This window comes from Ictalurus furcatus, chromosome 2, assembly GCF_023375685.1.
Source record: "Ictalurus furcatus strain D&B chromosome 2, Billie_1.0, whole genome shotgun sequence".
Classification (NCBI taxonomy): domain Eukaryota; kingdom Metazoa; phylum Chordata; class Actinopteri; order Siluriformes; family Ictaluridae; genus Ictalurus; species Ictalurus furcatus.
The window spans coordinates 1,257,454-1,278,494 of record NC_071256.1 but is presented as its reverse complement, the minus strand read 5'-3'; the positions used below and the strand labels follow the sequence as shown (position 1 = coordinate 1,278,494).

General features: G+C 42.9%; 1 protein-coding gene across 1 annotated transcript; it reads left to right on the top strand.

Annotated features, from left to right (window-relative positions):
• The first annotated feature begins 582 nt into the window (after positions 1–582).
• Positions 583–18,681, top strand: arhgap18 (Rho GTPase activating protein 18). Its single transcript, XM_053641968.1, has 15 exons — positions 583–891; positions 6,320–6,519; positions 8,262–8,476; positions 8,718–8,781; positions 10,231–10,379; positions 10,911–11,076; positions 11,211–11,302; positions 11,596–11,673; positions 13,287–13,446; positions 13,937–14,019; positions 14,124–14,330; positions 14,443–14,583; positions 15,361–15,479; positions 15,657–15,712; positions 15,896–18,681. Exons 1-15 carry the CDS (start codon positions 767–769, stop codon positions 15,985–15,987), a joined length of 1,947 nt encoding a protein of 648 aa, XP_053497943.1. The 5' UTR covers positions 583–766; the 3' UTR covers positions 15,988–18,681.
• Positions 18,682–21,041: the final 2,360 nt, after the last annotated feature.

The following is a 21,041-nucleotide window of genomic DNA, read 5'->3' as shown; positions in this document are numbered from 1 at the left end:
CTAGAACCGACTGTTCACTTGCTGCCTAATATCCTGACATGAGATAATCAATGTTATTCACTTCACCTCTCAGTGGTTCTAATGTTATGGTTGACTGGGGTGTGTGTGTGTGTGTGTGTGTGTGTGTGTGTGTGTGTCTGGGAACAGCTTGAGAACCCGTGTTCTGTGTACACTGGGTGTACAAATCAACACGACCAAACTATTGGTGAACAAAATGAGCTCTTCTTTAATTACTGAAGTTGTAAAACCGGTTGTGCTGTTTGATGAAGGTGGCTGGATTTGTGCATCAGTGTTCACCATAAGTTTACTCACAAACATAGAAAAACTGATTGGAAAATGTGAACCAGTGGATTGAACTGAAGGTAATTTAACTGGTCTAATTGACATTAAAAATGGTCCAACGACGCAAACAAAATACTATGATGTGATTATTATTATTATTATTATTATTATTATTATTATTATTATTATTATTAAGAAATTAAAGCTGGACACGGTCGTTAAATGTAGTTTTTCCGCAGCTCGGAATCGAAGCTTGGGAAACTCGACTCACTTAAACGGGTAGTTCAAACAGGTCGGCTCACTGAAGTGAATCGTAACGCCCAAGCTGACGGACGGAGATCAGACTTTGTTCCTGCCTGCTCAGAGGGGGCGGGGCTTCTCTCCTCGGTTGTTAGGGAAGAGTCCAGTCGTTAGGGAAGAGTGTCTTCTCGGGCTCTGCGGCTTGTTTTCTTTTACTGTACGCGTAAATAATGCGGGGCGCGACATGAATCGGAACCAGGACGCTCGGGGAGTCGTTCTGACCGGCTACATCAGCAACAGCGAGGCGTTCGCTCCGGTGTGTGCGGCTGCTGCGAGCCCCGGGGACGAGCCTGAAGCTCCGGGACCGAGGTGAGCTCCTCTGGAATTAACCTTATTTATGGGAGGACAGGACTAAAGGACAAAGTCCGACTCATCTGCAGCTCTTCCTGTAAACGGGACAGAGTTCTGGGTGTGGGCGGAGTCAGGGCTAATTTAGAAATGAACTAATTAAGGACAATGAATAGTGGTGCAAGCCCTGACCATTTGATTTTGAGTAGCTATAACTGTACCACTCATTGTCCTTGTACCTTTAAAGGTGCATACATACACACACACACACACACACACACATATATACATATATATATATATATATATATATATATATATATATATATATATATATATATATATGCACCTTTTAAAGGTCACAATACTCACAATGTGTCCAGAGTTCAGAGGATAATCCAAGTTTTTGCAGTGTTGACCCCGGGACCCTGGTAAAGTGTTACTCTCAATTGTAATTACATATTAATACATATTAAAATGTATAAAACATAAGCGTACCGAGCGAAAGTACACTTTAGTGACCTTGTGTGTGTGTGTGTACATGTGTATGATGATGATGATGAAACAAGGGTTTTGAGGTACAGCTGTTGTTGTTGTTGTTGTTGTCGTTGTTGTCGTGGTGTAAACCACATCTCGGTGTCACTGCTTGCAGAAAAATGTAGAACACCTACAAAGTGTTTTAAAGTGCTGTAAGGGTTTAAAACTTGGGCTGAGTCAGTGACTGTACACCTAGAGTACACGCTCGGAAATACAGGCACTAACCAGGACATGTTAGTTCCTGTTCTCACTCCCTCACTCCCTCATTCGTCTCTCTCTCTCTCTCTCTCTCTCGACGTGAATAAGAACAATAAATAAATAAATAAATAAATAAATAAAATAAAGCAGTGTGTTATATTCCCCAGCAACTGTTACAGCTTTACCTCTGACTGTTACAAAGAGCTGACACTGGAGACTCCTTCCAAAAACCTCCCCATATCAGCGATTATACGTTTCATTATTATACATTCCGGTCATACTGTGCTTTAATACGTTAAAATAACACGTAATTCTGTTTGCGATTGGTTTTAGACTATGCGGATCGTCCGCTGTGAACGAGCTGTTACTATAGAAACGAGAACGTATCGGAACGAGCGCGTGAATATAATATAAACCGGCGCTACTGTCAGAGCTGCTGTTCTAGAAAATGAAATCAAGACCTTTCTGACCAATCAGGACACAGATGGTAGTAATACATCGTGCAAGGGTTGGAGTTTTAATGAATTAATTTCTTTAATCATAGAGATGTTGAAATGTCTTCTGATGGAGGTCCGTCATGACTCTGAAGCCTTAAAGAATCCCAACGAGACACGAAGGAGGAATAACCGCCGGTGACGCTGTCACGATTTAAGGCCCGTGAGGTCGGTATGAGTGCTAATATGTTGACGAGTTGCACGCCACAGTGCCGGAGTTATTTATACACGCACGGTTGTTTTTCATCAGTGACGGGACACAATGCGGCCTTTCTCCTCTCGGAGAGCGGGGGCGAAACACTAGCGCGGATTGCCTGAGGCCTTTTGAAATCGGATGCTCTTGTTATTGTGCGTCTTCCTCCTGGAGCAGCAGCTGCCCGAGCGACCTGATGTACCGTACGCCGCCGGGCGGAGCATGACGTCGTCCGGGGGCCGGTTTAGAGGGAAGCCCAGCTGAGGTCCTGTTTGTTCAGACACTGTTTGGAGATCTCCCAGGTCATGAGCTGACGAGCTGAAGCAGGTGCTAGCGCAGTCCCAGACAGAGATACAGACAAATATACCACACAGACATACAGACAAACCCACGGAGAGACCAGTTTCAGATTGTATTAATAACCATTTTGGACGTCAAATATTACAGTTAAATCATTTTTAAAAAGGTGTAAAAGGAACTAAACAGTCGCTCTGTGCCTCTACTTGACTTTCGTCCTGCTCCCGAGGGTTTGGTCTCAGCTGGGAGCGCTATAATACAGAATTAACGAGAACACGCTTCATTTAGCACACACGCTGTTCCTGCCATTTAGTCTATACTGAAACAGTCTCTCTGTGTGTGTGTGTGTGTGTGTGTGTGTGTGTGTGTGTGTGTGTGGATGAAATCTTTTATATTCAGTCTTACCGTGCTAATAACTACCGATTAAATCATAAATAACGGTGTAATAATAACACTACAGTTACACTACAGCGCTGTGAAATTCTGGACTCTGATTGGTCAGAAGGTCTTGATTTAATTTTCTCTAACAGCAGCTCTGTCCTGGTCTGATACTGTACGTTATCGTTTCTATAGTAACAGCCCGTCCACAGGCGGACGCTGGACAAATAAACGGATTACAAACATATTTTTTTGAATGTTTCCTGTCAGGAGATGTTTATGTAACATGTATGGAAGGAGTCTCCAGTGCCAGAGGTGACGGCGTAGCTAAGATTTCAGACAGTGCGTTGTGTTTTGTTTTGTTTTTCGGTATTAACTTCAGGACGGAGAAATAAAGAGACGGAACGACTGTTTATCGCTGCTATAACTGTAAAGCGGATAAAAAGGACGATGTGTTTCATTTTTAATGAGCAGTAATTGACAGATCATGGTGGTGTAAGAGGCATAAAGCACTCTGGGATGCGCTATAGGATAATACCGTACTGGAATTCGATCTGTATCGCTTGCCGCCGGGACGATTAATAATGATATCTTTACTAACCGGTACCAATCTCGGTATCAGGTTGGACGTGGTTAATTATAAATGTTGGCTTTATGAAAGGTGACGCGATCGGTGCGATGATGACGTGAAACACGACTGCATTATTCTCTGCTCACACAAGTACTAGAAACAGCGCGATAACCAGCACGCCTCACTATCCTCTCCAGCTGAAGCGTTTCGCCCGAGAGGAGGCGAGGCGCTCTGGGTGCCAAAACTTTTGCAATAAAATCTCCCGAAGTAAAAATCTTCCACATTCAGAGCACAGGGTGAAGACAGTTATTTTGGACGGATTTGCCGGAGCGTCAGCGCACGCATCAGACCCGCGGGCTTGTTTAGCTGTACAGCGGATTGTTTTGGATGGAGCGCGGCTAACCGTGACGAGGAAATTCTTTCCGATGTAAACAGACGCGTACTCGGCGCTGAGCGTCCCCAGACATGTAACACTCACGTCCACACACACACACACACACACGCACGGGAGCGGTCGATAGATGCTCCGAGACACTGTTAAACTACTCCCGCCTCATGCTCGTGTTCTGCTGCTGTTGTTGTGAGGCTCGGTGTGTAAAAGCTCGGGCGGGATACGCTTCGTGTCTGAGGTTTTACGTTTTTACAAGTTTAGGGAAGCACATAAGCAGCGGTTTGGCGCGGTGCGGTAAACGCGCGTGTATAAATCATCCCCTCTGTCGGCTTTGTGGAGTTGTTCAGTGTCTCAGACAGACATTCATGACAGACGTAATCCATGGACACAGACAGAAGGGCCGAGTCCCAAAGAGACAAACAGTCCTTATTTACATATTTACATATTTATAATCTAGGAAAAATAATTGGGTGATCAGTGATTGGTTGTTGGGAATAAACAGTGATCAGTGATTGGTTGTTGGGAATAAACGGTGATCAGCGATTGGTTGTTGGGAATAAACGGTGATCAGCGATTGGTCGTTGGGAATAAACGGTGATCAGCGATTGGTCGTTGGGAATAAACGGTGATCAGCGATTGGTCGTTGGGAATAAACGGTGATCAGCGATTGGTTGTTTGGAATAAACGGTGATCAGCGATTGGTTGTTTGGAATAAACGGTGATCAGCGATTGGTTGTTGGGAATAAACGGTGATCAGTGATTGGTTGTTGGGAATAAACGGTGATCAGTGATTGGTTGTTTGGAATAAACGGTGATCAGTGATTGGTTGTTTGGAATAAACGGTGATCAGTGATTGGTTGTTTGGAATAAACGGTGATCAGTGATTGGTTGTTGGGAATAAACGGTGATCAGCGATTGGTTGTTGGGAATAAACGGTGATCAGCGATTGGTCGTTGGGAATAAACGGTGATCAGCGATTGGTCGTTGGGAATAAACGGTGATCAGCGATTGGTCGTTGGGAATAAACGGTGATCAGCGATTGGTCGTTGGGAATAAACGGTGATCAGCGATTGGTCGTTGGGAATAAACGGTGATCAGCGATTGGTCGTTGGGAATAAACGGTGATCAGCGATTGGTCGTTGGGAATAAACGGTGATCAGCGATTGGTCGTTGGGAATAAACGGTGATCAGCGATTGGTCGTTGGGAATAAACGGTGATCAGCGATTGGTCGTTGGGAATAAACAGTGATCAGCGATTGGTCGTTTGGAATAAACAGTGATCAGCGATTGGTCGTTGGGAATAAACAGTGATCAGTGATTGGTTGTTGGAAATAAACGGTGATCAGCGATTGGTTGTTGGGAATAAACGGTGATCAGCGATTGGTTGTTGGGAATAAACGGTGATCAGCGATTGGTTGTTTGGAATAAACAGTGATCAGCGATTGATTGTTGGGAATAAACGGTGATCAGTTTACAGTGTAAACATTGCTGCCTGTGTAGGTGGCCTCTAAACAAGTTGCACACAGAGATCCTGATGATACTGTTGCCATTTCCAAATGTAACACCAGGGTTTTGAATATTGCATTGTATTGCGCACACACACACACACACACACACACACAAACACACACTGTGGTTGGTATTTTGCTCTAAGATCAGCACAGACAGCAGGAGACTGGTTAGAGGAACGAGAGCGAACATTCCATTCTCACTCTCCTGGTGAATGTGAATGTGAATGTGTGTGTGTGTGTGTGTGTGTGTGTGTGTGTGTGTTGTCAGAAATGTCGTGTGTGTTATTGATACCCTGCAGGTCTGCCGTGAGGACAACACAGACTCATTTTACACAGAGAGACCTCACAATAACCCTCACTGCTCTCTTCCTGTGTGTGTGTGTACACCTGAACACACACACACACACACACACACACACACACGCACACACACACACACTTCCTAGCTCTACGACTGCAGGATTAAAGAGTCAGAACAATGCAGAGGAAACAAAAGAAGCTGAAGCTTTTACGTCACATGGAAGTGACTCACATGGGTTGTTGTTATTAATCAAATTTAATAATAATAATAATAATAATAATAATAATAACTTCTTAGTCAAAACGCTGATTAATCAATACAAACACCACTTCGTTATTGTGAGCAGAACGTGGTGACGCTCCTAAACTCAAACTCATTTCAGACACGTCGTGATTCTTTCCTGCCTTTTGTTTTTGTTTTTGTTTTTATCTCTGTTTCGGACACGCCTTTTGACCCGACTGGGTCATGACTTCACTACTCCTTCTCTTTCATTCTCACTCTTCATTTAAACATATTCGTGACAGCTTTACTGCCGTGTCCCTGTCCTCACCATCCTCCCGTCTCCCTCCGTCCCGCAGTCGAAAGCCGGCTCAGTGTAATGTGCAGCGGACGCGAGCGGTGACCGCGGGCCCCAAACCGCCGTACCAGCGCTGCGCCTCTCAGGACTCGCTGGACGAGTTGGCCATGGACGACTACTGGAAGGAGATGGAGATCATCCAGCACAGCGGAGGCGGAGACGCCGAGCCTCAGGACGAGGTGCAGCTCAAAGTAGCCGACGGTGAGAGTGCATTCGGATTTCACCAAAAATCAACATCTCAATGTATAAGATCCCTGCTTAAAAAACCCTCAGAAACCTGTAATGGTATTAATGGTTATAATGGGAAGTGTATTGGTTTTAATGGAAACTGTAACGGTCCCTGTAGGGCTCTACCGGTAATTTCTTGCCTTCTATTGGTGGCACGTTATGTCTAATGGATACCATTAAGGACCAATGTCCTCAATACGTCCTACTATGAAATGGGAACCATTTGCTAATGGTTTTAATGGAAACTGTAATGGTCCCTGTGGTTCTCTACTGGTAATTTGTTGCTTCCTATTGGTGACGTGTTATGTCGTGTCTAGTGGATACCGTAAAGGGCCTATGTCCTACTATGTCATGAGAACCATTTGCTAATGGTTTTAATGGTTAACAGTTGATGGTTTGTAATGGTATTTGTAGTGGAAACCACCGTTTCTTTTTTCAATCTTCTTTTTTTTCATTTAAGCGTCCCTGCTGGAAAAAAAAGAAGATTTAGAATATCCGCCTAAGGCACATTTTTACGTGTTTTACTTACAGACTTTTCAAATATATAAAAGAGCTCAATGGTGACCTGATCGCTAGACGTCTGGAGTGAAAGACGTCTCATAACATTATATGTAACTATAAATGGATAAAAAGTACGACTCCATTATGTAATACATTTTTAAAAAAATTGTTTTTCATAATCGTTGGTGAATCGCTGTGGAGTAAGAGGAATAAAACACTTATAAAATAATCGACTTGGTAACATCCTGTGCTTCCTCTCTGTGTGTGTGTGTGTGTGTGTGTGTGTGTGTGTGTGTGTGTTTACATTTACAGTAAGTATAACGACCTACTGTTAATGTGGAATTGTTTTTGTACAGAGTTATAATAATAGTCATAAAGAAGAGGAAATGGCCGTACACGAGCCTCACAGGACGGGAAATGCGAAATAAGCACGCATTGTGCATCTCGACAGGAAGTGGAAGCTGTGACTTCCTTACAGCAGGAAAAGGGAGACGGATCCCGTTATATTCTCCATTTTAACACCCTTGCTGTGATTAAATGTAAAAAAAAAAAAAAAGCGTTGTGTGTAAAATCGTCGCTGAGGTGCCATCGATTGAACTTTCTTTCTAATCCAGTTCACACTGACGCAACGTCGTTGAAGGTGCATTAGTCGGGATTAGTCGAGATTAGCGCTCTAGTGGTGGAGTAGGTGAAGTACAGCAACAATGGAAATAGTTTTATTTTACGTGAGAATATACGCTGCGGGGTATAACACGAACACTTAACACTATACACTCCTCACTGTCCTGCTTTTCTTTGTAATGCTTTAACAAGATGAAGGGGTTTAATCCCAAAGCTTTATACAGATTTGTGTTCACGCGCACACACACACACACACACACACACACACACACACACACACACACATACATTTCCAGGAGGAATGTCAGTCATTAATAATAAATAACTCCATCTTAGGAAAACAAACTCACTACCATTGTTTATTCTGGTTTTTGTTAATGAAAAAACCCTCGACGATATCCTCTTTAAATCCTTCTTTAATCCGACTTGTAAGTGTTTGATGATGTTTATCGTCCTGCCTGAGAACGTAGTCGTGTCGCCGGACATCGAGTGTCCTAGTGCGTAGTGAGCCGGGGTTCTTACCTGTACCCCATATACTGATTCACCATCGAGGGATCTGATTGAGACGCACCCTTTGTTTCCTGTTCTGTTAGAGGGCGAACAGGAAGAGGCGTGGCTGACGGAGGCGGGTCTCGCGACGCTGTTCGACGAGTCGGCGTCGGACGACGACGACGGCAAGGTCCTGCTGTCCACCCTGACGCGCACGCAAGCCGCTGCCGTGCACAAGCGCCTGGAGACGCTCCGCAAACGCAACAAACCCCACAGCGTCCCCGACGTCAGGGACATCTTCAAACCCCTGGACACCAAGGTCAGAGTACAGCAGGTCAAAGGTCATCATCCTGAGATGTTGGTGGATAATACATAAGATAATTACAGGCTGCAACAGATATAAAGACACATTAGAAACTAAAAAAAAAGGCAGAAGAGACAGTGATAAATGGCAGAGTAAGTCATTTTTAGAGTAAAAGTCGCATTTTCGAACGTTGAATTAAATATCTCTGAACTTTTTGTCATTTCGGTTTGTCCTTTTTCTTAATCGATTTTTTTAGGATGACGAGTCCAAGTCCAGTGGAGGAAGTGAAAACACAAAAAAGGAAGAAGAAACGACATCTGGTACGTTCGTGAGTCTCAATAGTTAATAGTGACGTTTTTACACACCGCACACACACACCCCCACACACACCGCACACACACACACACACGCACGCACGCACACATTGCGTGATACAGGGAAAACAGAAATGCACCAGATAAACAACAGAGGTTGGCTAATAATCTACAATCAGCTGAAATGATATAAAAATCACCTCACGACAGATATTAAAGGAAAATTTAACTTGATAATTTAGTCATACCACGTTATAACACCGGTCATATTAATTAGCTAAGTAGCTAGCAAATTAAATGAACAAAGATCCTCAAAACGCACGTAGAAAATGTTACATAGCATATTAAATAGCAAGGTAGCTTACTAGCTACAGTAGTTTCAAAGGAAATATTATTATGTTTGACACATTAGCATGCTAATTAGCTAACCAGCTTAGTAGCTATCGAAATAAAACAACAACCATCGATAAAACTGCAGCATGTGGTATATCTTTGAAATAGTAGTGTGCAAATTAGCTAAATTAGCAAAGCTCCGTTAAAACGCAAATATTATGTCTCGGAACTCTTAGTTTACTGATTAGCTGAACAGCTTACTAGCTGGCGAAATAAAGTAACTCAAAATTCACCTAGCAAATGTTATATATATATATATATATATATATTTGAAATATTAGCGTGCTAATGATCTAACTAGCTTGCTAGCTAGCGAAATAAAGTAACTCAAAATTCACCTAGCAAATGTTATATATATATATATATATATATATATTTGAAATATTAGCGTGCTAATGATCTAACTAGCTTGCTAGCTAGCGAAATAAAGTAAGAAAGTTCCATTAATTCTCATGTTTCCAGGCCAGAAACAACCCGCTAGATGATTTTGATAGACGAAAACTATTTTTATACTTTCTCTCCGTCTTTCCCTTCCTCAGTCGCTCTCCCCTCTTTCCTCTTTTATTAGCGCTACATTGCTGACACAGTTCGACCAATTACAAATGAGCTAATTTGTTTAAACATTAGGGAGCTACTTTTTCACACTAACACACATCTTTTCCCTCTATCTCTATCTCTCTTTATCACCTTCTCTCACCCTCTTCTTCCCTCTCATTCCTTCTCACCCCTTTTCTCCCTCTCTTATCTTTCTTATTTTCTTTCCTACCTTTTTTCTCTGACACTTTCTTTCCCCGTTTTATTTCTTTCTCCTTTTATTGTTTTCTCTCATTCCTTTCTCTCCCTTGTTATTTTTTTTCTAATACAGTTTAAATAATGACATGCTATCTATTTTTTTTTAAAATAGGGATGCTAGCGCTTTGCTAATTGACATGGTTAACACTAGTGAACCTTGCTAGCTTAAAGCTTTGCTAGCGATGCTAGCCCTGTTATGATCAAACGTAGCTTGTCTAAACAGGATTAGGATTGCGATTCGGATCGTCTGTTTTTCTGATCTTCTCACAGGTTTGGGCGTGGCCGTAGGAAATGGCGAGGGCGTGGCCGACACCGAGACGGACATCAACCAAGAGGTGTCGTTCTCGGAGCAGGCGCTGACCTACAAGGAGGGATCAAAGGTCACGCCGCCTGTTGACGAGGCTGACGACAGGCTACCCGTGAGTGAGGAGTGTCAAACATTAACACCTGCACAGATTTATCGTGTGTGCGCGTGTGTTTGTGAGAGCAAAGTTTCCAGAGTGTGCGGTCACACAGCGGCTCATTCTGATTGGTCATTACATGATAAAGGAATGTGTGTGTTTTTCTGTGGAGACCTTTGCCCTTGCAGAATGAGGTTATTAAATAAACACTTTATGAGTGTGTTGGTGAAACACAGGAGCAACAGCTGCTGGGTTTCAGTGTGTGTGTGTGTGTGTGTGTGTGTGTGTGTGTGTGTGCGCTTTAGAGAAGCGACGATAATAGACGTGGAATTCAGTGTCTGAGAGAGATTATAAAACATTCACATGACGATCAGCATCCTGAACATTTCAGAGAGGAGAACACTTAATGTGGTTTAGAATGATTTCTGCTGGCACCTGCGCAACTGCACCGAATAAAGCAATAAACCTCTGTCCTCTGAACACTATTTATTATTCTCTCTCTCTCTCTCTCTCTCTCTCTCTCTCTCTCTCTCTCTCCCCCCCTCGTAGGATTTCAGGGTAGTGAGAGATAAGACAGGAATGACTAAAGTAGGCAATCTCTCCCCGGCCGACATGAAGAAAGTCCACCGGCTCGTCCTGATCGAGGTGAGCGCTTTGTTCGACACGGCTGGCATCGACCTCAAGACCCACAAACCTCTCAAGATAAAGGTCAAAGGTCAGTCCTGTGTAGAAAAGCTTTAGTGCGTGTGTGAGACTGTTCAGTTTATAATAGAAGTTTATTGGTGTTATTGGTTTTATTGGGCTTATTAAACGTTTTCTCCTGTAATCTTTATGGCTGTGTTTTTGCAGAGTCGGGATTGTTCGGGGTTCCTCTGACAACGCTGTTAGAGCAGGACCAGAAGATGATGCCTGGTACCCGCGTGCCAATCATAATGCAGCGGGTACGAACATAAAAAACGATTAACAGTCCCAAAAGCACTCACATGGTCATCTTAATGCACATATCGAATTTAAGTTCATTTCCGTACCATGACGATGATCTAACATACGGTGTTTACAAAAATGTCACTAGTGCATCATGAGCTCCTCTGGAGTATTAGATTATCAAACGTGTGTGTTGAATATTATAATATACTTTATTACTAGTTATTGGCAGAACACAAAGACGTGCTTTATTCTTGCAATCGTTTTTAATTAGGGAAATAAAATGATGATTATTATTTTTTTGTTGTAGATAATTTCCCACATAGAAGAAGAGGGGCTGGACACTGAGGGGATTCTGCGGGTCCCTGGAGCAGCCACCAGAGTGAAGGTGAGAGAGAAATAAGGAGTGATATTTAATACTTTCTTATTCAGTAGATAGATAGATAAGAGCATAAGTGAATGTGGATTATTTTGAGTGTAAACAGTAACAGGTCTAAGTGAACGTGGATTATTTTCGGTGTAAAGAGAAAAGGGTATCCATGAATGTGGATTATTGTGAGTGTGAACAACAGAGTATAAGTGAACGTGTATTATTGTGAGTGTGAACAATAGAGTATAATTGAACGTGGATTATTGTGAGTGTGAACAATAGAGTATAAGTGAATGTGGATTATTGTGAGTGTGAACAGTAAAAGGTCTAAGTGAATGTGGATTATTGTGAGTGTGAACAATAGAGTATAAGTGAACGTGGATTATTGTGAGTGTGAACAATAGAGTATAAGTGAACGTGGATTATTGTGAGTGTGAACAATAGAGTATAAGTGAATGTGGATTATTGTAAGTGTGAACAATAGAGTATAAGTGAACGTGGATTATTGTGAGTGTGAACAATAGAGTATAAGTGAATGTGGATTATTGTGAGTGTGAACAATAGAGTATAAGTGAATATGGATTATTGTGAGTGTGAACAATAGAGTATAAGTGAACGTGGATTATTGTGAGTGTGAACAATAGAGTATAAGTGAATGTGGATTATTGTGAGTGTGAACAATAGAGTATAAGTGAATATGGATTATTGTGAGTGTGAACAATAGAGTATAAGTGAATGTGGATTATTGTGAGTGTGAACAGTAAAAGGTCTAAGTGAATGTGGATTATTGTGAGTGTGAACAATAGAGTATAAGTGAATGTGGATTATTGTGAGTGTGAACAATAGAGTATAAGTGAATGTGGATTATTGTAAGTGTGAACAATAGAGTATAAGTGAATGTGGATTATTGTGAGTGTGAACAGTAAAAGGTCTAAGTGAATGTGGATTATTGTGAGTGTGAACAATAGAGTATAAGTGAATGTGGATTATTGTGAGTGTGAACAGTAAAAGGTCTAAGTGAATGTGGATTATTGTGAGTGTGAACAATAGAGTATAAGTGAATGTGGATTATTGTGAGTGTGAACAATAGAGTATAAGTGAATGTGGATTATTGTGAGTGGAACAATAAAGAGTGTAAGAATTATTTTAATTATTATATTAATGTAAATAATAATGAATCTAAAGTGAATATGAATAATTTTGAAGTTATATTAGTGAATATGGATTAATGTAAATGTGAACAGCGAATGCACATTTATTTTGACCGTGAGCTGTAAAGAACGTAAGTGAGCTAGAACGTTACACCTCTTCTCGCTCTATGAGCTTTTTCGAGTAAAACATCAGCAGCGTCAGCATTAGTTTATTTGTGTGTTTATACCGTTTTCCCAGTCCATGTAAATGGTAAAGTCATGGTAATCGTTTTTAAACAGAAAAACGGCCACAGTCCGAGCGTGTCGATGAAGCGTGGAGACTTTCGGGAACTGTGCGTGAGAACAAAGTCGAGCTGCGAAATGCAAACGATGTAAGGAGAGACCAGGGTGTGGTTGATTTGTTTATCACAAATGCTAATGTGAATTGTGTGTGTGTGTGTGTGTGTGTGTGTGTGTGTGTGTGTGTGTGTGTTTTTGCAGGCTGTGTGTCAGGAGCTGGAACTGAAGTTCTATGACGGCTTGTTTCCCTGGGAGTCTCTCAAGCAGCACGACGCGGCGAGCGTGCTCAAGCTCTTCATCAGAGAGCTTCCTCATCCTCTCCTGACCGTGGAGTACTTCAGTGCTTTCTTCTCTGTGCTTAGTGAGTTCACATTCACACACACACACACACACACACGTGTATGCACAATCATCCAGCGTAGTTGTGTTTAGCTACGTTGAGAAGCTAGCGCACTAGAAAGGGACAGCGAATCCCGAGCGAGACGCAGGTTCATTTCGTGAGGTTAAAATGATCTCCAGTGGGAACGGCCAAAGGTAAACATGTAGCTACAATAGACTGATAACATTGTAAGTTGGGATGAAAGTACAGGCGGTGATTGTGATATGAAAAATGAACATCTGAACATGCCTCCAGTGCTGTCAGCTCAGTCACGACGCCCTTATGTGTTATACATTACTGCCGATACTGCTTTTAGCCAAAAGAACACTGTTCTGTCCGAATTTTATGTGTAAAATGTCATTTGACCCGCGAAATTTGACGAAACATGGCTGTAAATGTGATATATATATATATATATATATATATATATATATATATATATATATACACGTGTGTATATGTATATCTGTAGAATTCCCGACGAAGAAGCAACAGCTGCAGGCTCTCAATCTGCTCGTGCTTCTTCTGCCGGCGTCCAGCAGAGACACGCTCAAGGTAATTCACTTCACTTACGCTGTTCAGTGCTCACACACACTCACTCACACACACACACTGCGCTGAGCCGGATTAAAATGAAGTTCTGACCCGTAACCCCTTAGGCGCTGTTGGAGTTCCTCCAGCGAGTCATCGACCACAAGGAGCGCAACAAGATGACGCTGAATAACGTTTCCATGGTGATGGCGCCCAACATCTTCATGTTTAAAGGCTTCCGGAGCAAAATCACCGAGCAGCAGGAGTTCGCCATGGCAACAGGCATGGCTAGCATCGTCAGGCTGCTCGTACGATACCAGGACCTGCTCTGGACTGTACGCACGAGTTTCCGTACTTGTATCCGATCCTTCAAATTTGACATCCGGTGTCTGTGTGTAATCCCTTTAAACAACTTGTTAAGGCAAAGATTTTTGTTTCCCGTTCCAGATCCCGAAGTTCGTGATGACCCAGGTGCGGAAGCAGAACGCGGAGCGGAAGACGAACCGAGATAAGGCGGTGAAGAAACTGTTGAAGAAAATGACCTACGACCGCGAGAGGAACAGCGAGAAAGTGGAGAAGAACACAGAGGTGAGACAGGAGACGCTTTTTTTAACGTTTAAGGAAGGAGTCTCCAGCGTCAGCGCTTTGTAACAAGCCGGGACGTAAAAGCTGTAACTTCTCGTAAGAGGCGTTGTTTTTTCACGTTCATTCTTTTATCTGGTTTTTACGGATGTTACACAACATTATACGTGAATATAAAAGGAAAAGAAAGCATGACGTTCCTGTCTCTCTAATAAATAAAGAAGAATATAATTTTAAAACTGTAAAAAAAAAAAATAAAAAAAGGAATAAAATTCTTGCGGATTGTGTTTTTATTACTTTATTGAATATGCTGATAATATGTTGCTTTTGATGAATTTGACATTATTTTACCTCATGACCCTGTAGTGCAGTGTCAGTCCCGTCAGCGTGTATCCTGTATCCTGTATCCTGTAGCGTACTGCGGCCTCTAGTGGACATTTAGGGGTAGTGCATATAACAACAATCATTTCTGAAAAGAAAGCTTATAATCTACAGTAATTTTCTAGCGTTTTATTCCTCTTACACCACATCTACATCTTTGTTAAAGGCATGTCGGCCTCTACTGAAATGATTCCGATCTCACTATAACGTACAATATTATCATGAGATCAGGTTAAGAATACGACGGAGTGTTTAGCTGTACTCGTTTTCTCGGCAGCGTCTCATTCAGAAACGTTAATGCTAACGAGGGAGCCTCCACAATGATGCACTGATTATTGACAATGAGCAAAACATCTATAAACTCTGCGTGTGTGTGTGTTTGTGTGTGTGTGTGTGTGTGAGGTGGACGTCGGCTTCATCAGGGTCCAGGCTCCGCAATTCTCAAAAGTCTCCATGGCGATGGAGCTGACTGAAGAGCTCCGAGCGTCAGACATCCTCACGCGCTTCCTCAGCCAGGAGAGGTATAAACAAACACGCGCGCACACACACACACACACACACACACACACACACACCCATGGTGCACCATGATCCATCATATTAAGTCCACATGCTCAGAATACTGAAATACAGAAAACGTGAAGCAGAGAGCTTTATCTGTAAAGTGTGTGTGTGTGTGTGTGTGTTTCCTGTTTCAGCTCAGTGCTTGTGAAGAGAGAGGATCTGTATCTATACGAGATCGGAGGGAACATCAGTGAGTAATACACACACACACACACACACACACACACACACACACACACACTCCATTTGTTTGACTCTTTCAGGACACAACACTTTTCTCAAAGTTTATAGCAGAGCACAAATTAATTCAACTGGAACGTCTCGTTTATCCTGCATTGTGTGTGTGTGTGTGTGTGTGTGTGTGTGTATACAGAGGAGCGCTGTCTGGATGAGGAGACGTACATGAAGGCCCTCCTGGAGCTCAACCCCACAGCCGAGTGGGTCATCAAGTCCGTCCAGCTCTAACGTCTGGCCCACAACCAAGCGACCGACCAATCACAGGACGAGCGCGAGATTAAAGGAGAAGTTTCACCTTCTTCCACTCTCGCGCTTTCCGCGCGGAGACCGGGTCCGCTTTGCCGCGTCGGCGTAGAACGTCGACCCGGGGATATGATTCAGTGGTTTTTTTAAAAATATATTTTAATGAGAAATTTGCGCTTTAATGTAAACGCGACGGATCAGCGAACACTTTCGTGCAGAAACTCGCGCGAGCGTGTCGCAGCAAAGCGAAGCGAAGCGAAGAGAAGAGACGCTGACGGGAGAAACGATCAGCACTACGTATGATCTTTTTTTTTTATAATGCATGACTGAATATTAGTTGTTGTTGTTTGTTTTTTTGCACATGTATAGATGTAAGAAATCATCAGACTGACAGTGTAGCTTTAGCGGTCCTGTAGCACGGGAGGAACACACGGCCAAAACAAAACGTTTCTACATCGCGAAATCTTTAAAACGTTCATGCGTGTTTGTTTTTTTAAAATAGAAAGACACATAAAGTGGGCGTTTCTCAACGTCGCACCGGTTTTACTTCGAATTCTTTTCAACTTTTGAGCTGACACAATATTAATGCGCTTAATAAATACGATTAACACGCTACAACGTCGTAAAAATGTTCATTAACGTATACTGTTTGTTTTTTTTAAAGTGAGGAGGTCGTTAAATATTTATTCGTGATAAGTGTTTCTGCGTCGTAATAAACTGCTGAGGTCCACCTTAAAGACTTTCTCGCGTTCTGATTGGTCAGGTGTCGATTCGTTTTCCAGAACTCATAACGCGCTCTTTTTATCACGTTAGCGTTTGCATAGTAACAGCCTGTTCACGTGCACGCAGCTGCTGTGACGTAAGTGATAACAGGAACCGACTCGTTTCACTCACGTTCAACGTTAAAAACTCTAAAAGGGATCAAAAGTATGACGTCGTTCTTTAAGAAACCGTTAAGCGTTTATTACCTTAACCGTTCTTTAAGAAGTGCGTGAGAGGAATAAAATGCTCGGAGACGTGCCGTTTTCGGAAAAGAACGAGCGTTTGGTTGATGACAGTAACGTGATGTCACGTGTCACGTACGCAAAAGTAAACACTCCGTATATAGAGCTGATGAAGCGGAATCAGTTAGCGCCGATCGATGTCAGTTAGCCAATGTAAACACGCTGTGAAATAGATTAGGAGCGGACACATGGTGCGTTTCTTCATCACTCGGAACGCTTATGAAGCTAACGTAATTGCCGCCGTTTTCTCTAGTTCAATTCTGCGAAAGGAAAAAGTTCCACAAATCCCTCGATCATCGTTCGAGTCCACAAACAGAATCGCAGCCACTTCATTCTCGGGTATAAACCGTTTTTGGGACACCGGAATCTCTACATGCGAGCTAACTAACTAGCACACAACAGCTACACGCATTAGCGTAGATTAGCCTGAAAATATTCAGACCTGATGTAATGATTAAAAAATATATAATAATCAGTTGTAAATATTTACATAAAGTTCTGCATGCTAATATGTGACTCTTAATATTTAATAAGGGAATATTAAGCAAAGTTCAACAAGCCCACATCAGTTGTTTATTCCCCCCCTTCGATCATTTCAGTTCCACACCGCCACGTCGTCCTTCCGTGGAATTCAGACAGACAAAAAAAGGTTTTAGTTTGCCATCCACTGGCGTAAAACGTTTTTAAACCGTAAACCGATCTTATATTCCGAACTGCAGTGAGGAGAAGTCTTTCTTATACGTGTACATGATAGAAAGTGGGACTGAAAGTAGAGTAGGAAAGCGTTTAACGCTGCTTGGAGCTGCCCGAGATCTCTCACGTAAACACGTTAAACATCACATTCTACCTGAAAGCACTTGATTTTACCCGGTCTGTGGTTTCTGATTCGTGAAAACAAGTTCTTTAACAAGTTTTGATTGTTTATTTTTTTTTTTTATGTAACTCAGTTGTTTCCGATCCCAGTTTTACTAACACGATAAGACCGTTGTGACGGATCGCGTTCAATAAGCAATAATTTGATGTTTCGTCATTTTTCTTACGCATTCGGTAATTCAATACGAATCGATTACTGTTTCTACGTGACGTAAGTGAAGCCCGAGAACTCGTCAGTTGCTAGCGTGAACGCAGGATCGTAAACATAGTGCATGTATTATCCTCGAGAGTAGCTAATAATAATAATAATAACTCAGCTGTAACCCTAACCCTGACCCATTTATTCATTTGTCTGATGCTTTTAACTACTAACACGTACTGAGGCAGAATGCAATCCCTTTGCGTAAGGGGTCTAATAGCGGTTCAGTCCTGTCTGGACTTCTGTCTATGGTTCACACGCTGCTCTCAGTAGGAACTAAAACACTGACACTGGGAGAACCGGTCCAAATAAAACCGGTCCTGTTCCACTCTGCAGATCTGTAGTGGTACTTCTACATGAAGGAACACCTCAGCAGGTCTGCGTGCATATAAAGTCCTGGGATTTGCCTGTGGAATTTTGATCGTTTGCGATTGTTTTTATTGTTAAATGACGTAAAGTTGACATTTCAAATGAATCAGGTGATTTTTTTTTTTGTACTATTGTACTGTTTTATACTGTGAATATGATTTTAAAAAAGTGACTGCTGTTATCCAGAAATAACCACTAAACAATGTTTTGTAAATAAATAGAATTGTAATTGCACGTTTCTGTGTACTGTTTGTACTGTCAGTCGGTATGAATGAAGTGACTTTTAGGACGCTACACGTGTCGGACCGTTTGTCGGGTCAAATCGATTGTTTTCACACCACACAATTAAATGGACCGAAAAGTTAAAAAAAAAAAAAATTTAACAAATTTTACCATATACCAAATTTGTGTATAAATTACAAAAATTACCCCCGCATGAAAAGATACGGACACCTTCAGGGCGGGGGTTCAGTTCCTGGGTCCTCCCTGTGTGTGTGTGTGTGGAGTTTATATGTTCTTCCCGAGGGCCGTGGGTTTCCTCCTGGTACTCCGGTTTCCTCCCCCAGTCCAAAGACATGCATTGTAGGCTGATTGGCATGTCCAAACTGTCTGTATTGTGTGAATGGGTGTGTGCGCCCTGTCCAGGGTGTCCCACGCCACCTGCCCCAATCTCCCTGAGATAGACTCCTGGAAGACTGAGTGGTGAAAGGATGTTGGTCCCAGTCTCCGATGCTTTTAGTCTCTGTACTCATGGACACAAGTATCTAGTAAGGTAGGTGAGCTGCCCCTATTCCCAAGCAGCATTCAAAGCAAAATACAACACGTGTAATCTTAAGCATTAAATTACGTTTATTTGACTTATTGTATTAACTCGTCTGGAATTAATTTGAAAATAGAAGTAAGGAAACAACTAAAAAATGTGTCACTTTTCTCACATCAAAAGTTAAAATCAAAAGGTGCTGAAATCTGATCGGCTGGTGGCAGCCATGTTTTTTAAGTAGGTCAGGTCATCAGGTCATCGTCAAAAGTCCACTTACAGATTAACTCCTTTTGCTCCTCCTTCCGCTATGGAAAGCCAAAAAAAATTTTTTTTTTAAATAAAAATTTAAAAACACACAAAAATTATATTAATAATTCCTCTCTGACTCCGAGGAGCCAAAAGGATGTGCTAAAAACTGAGAGCAGCATATAAAGAGCTGCTTGAAGTGATTACTAAGGCTGGATGAGCCTTTTTCTCCCCAGTGAAAGTAAATCCCTCACACTGCAGAAACTCCCCTGTCTTCCAGAAGTGCATGACAAAATATCAGGCTTCTGGGGGAAAACCATGCATAAGCCATCTTTATAACCCCACGATGTTGGATTATTCGGCCATTGTGGGGAATGGCATGGCTATTTAGCTATGCTGAAGGTGGAGGAGGCGCTTGCCAGCTACCTCTCTCCATCGACGGCAGGTAATTAGGGGGGCCAGCTTTGCCATCCAAGCTACCATGTAAGGCCACCGTGGCATTGGTGGGTAAGGCCTATGCAGTAGTAGTCTTGCTTGTGGGTCACTGCAGACAATGACAGTGTTGCAGGCCTACCAAGCAGACCTGCTGAGTGAGCTCAACATATGGCGGCATTCATCCAGTTCCTTCCCTGTTGTGTCGAGTTCACCCGGTCATCCAGGAGTGGAGCCCGGGCCAGCACTAGTGCGAGGGAGACACAGAAGGTGAGTATGACAGCCCGCCAACCCCCGCAGACAGCCAGGGGAACCGGGCGGCCACAGTCGCGGCCTGCTACTAGGTCTGATCTGTGAATGGTCATAAAGGCCAAGCAGACAAAGAAGAGCGGTCCTGAGGGGCCATGGAGGGACGTATCAGGGGACATGAGGTTGTTAGGGCAGTTAGCCCCCAGTGCTACTGTAGGGCCTCCCCTAACCAAGGCGGTCCCCAAGTTTTCAGTGTTCTCTGGTCAGTGAGTTGTCACAAGGCAATGAAAATCTGATGCTTTCCCTCCAATAGAATGTGGAATAGTTAACGTCATTAAAAGACCGTCTGGCAGCGTGGAAACTACTGCCAAATGTGTCTCCATGGGTTCTGTCATCTGCAGGCCGCACATACCTTCCTGGGACCTTTCTGTGGTCCTGGAAGGTCTGGCAGGTGCCCCATTTGAGCCCTTACAGTGGATCTACTATCTGAAGCTGGAGGGCTGATTTATCACCCTCAGCCAGAACTACGGAAACTGTGGTTCTGGCCCATGAGGGGCACCAGCTCATAGATTCTGGTCTCACAACTGAGGTTCTAGAGACCATGTTGAACCATAGAGCACCATCCACGAGGAAATTGTATGCACTCAAGTGTCGGCTTTTTGTCTTGTGGTATGAGGAACGCCAGCTAGACCCAGTGAACTGCGCAATAGCTACAGTCCTGGAGTTCTTACAAGAACGTTTCTCAGCGGGGTGGGCTCCTTCTACGATCGAGGTTTAAGTGGCCGCCATTTCGGCCAGCCACGCCCCTGTTGACGGAACCTCTGTGGGGCAACATCCTCTAACTTCGAGGTTTATGCGTGGTGTCAGGAGGCTGAGGCCCATTTGCAGGCTGCGCATACCTTCCTGG

Excerpts from the sequence above, each read along its gene's own strand:
- arhgap18 (XM_053641968.1), top strand. The coding sequence starts at position 767 with ATGAATCGGAACCAGGACGCTCGGGGAGTCGTTCTGACCGGCTACATC. Across the intron at positions 8,782-10,230 it reads GGAAGAAGAAACGACATCTG|GTTTGGGCGTGGCCGTAGGA; the intron begins GTACGTTCGTGA and ends ATCTTCTCACAG. Across the intron at positions 11,303-11,595 it reads TGCCAATCATAATGCAGCGG|ATAATTTCCCACATAGAAGA; the intron begins GTACGAACATAA and ends TTTTTGTTGTAG.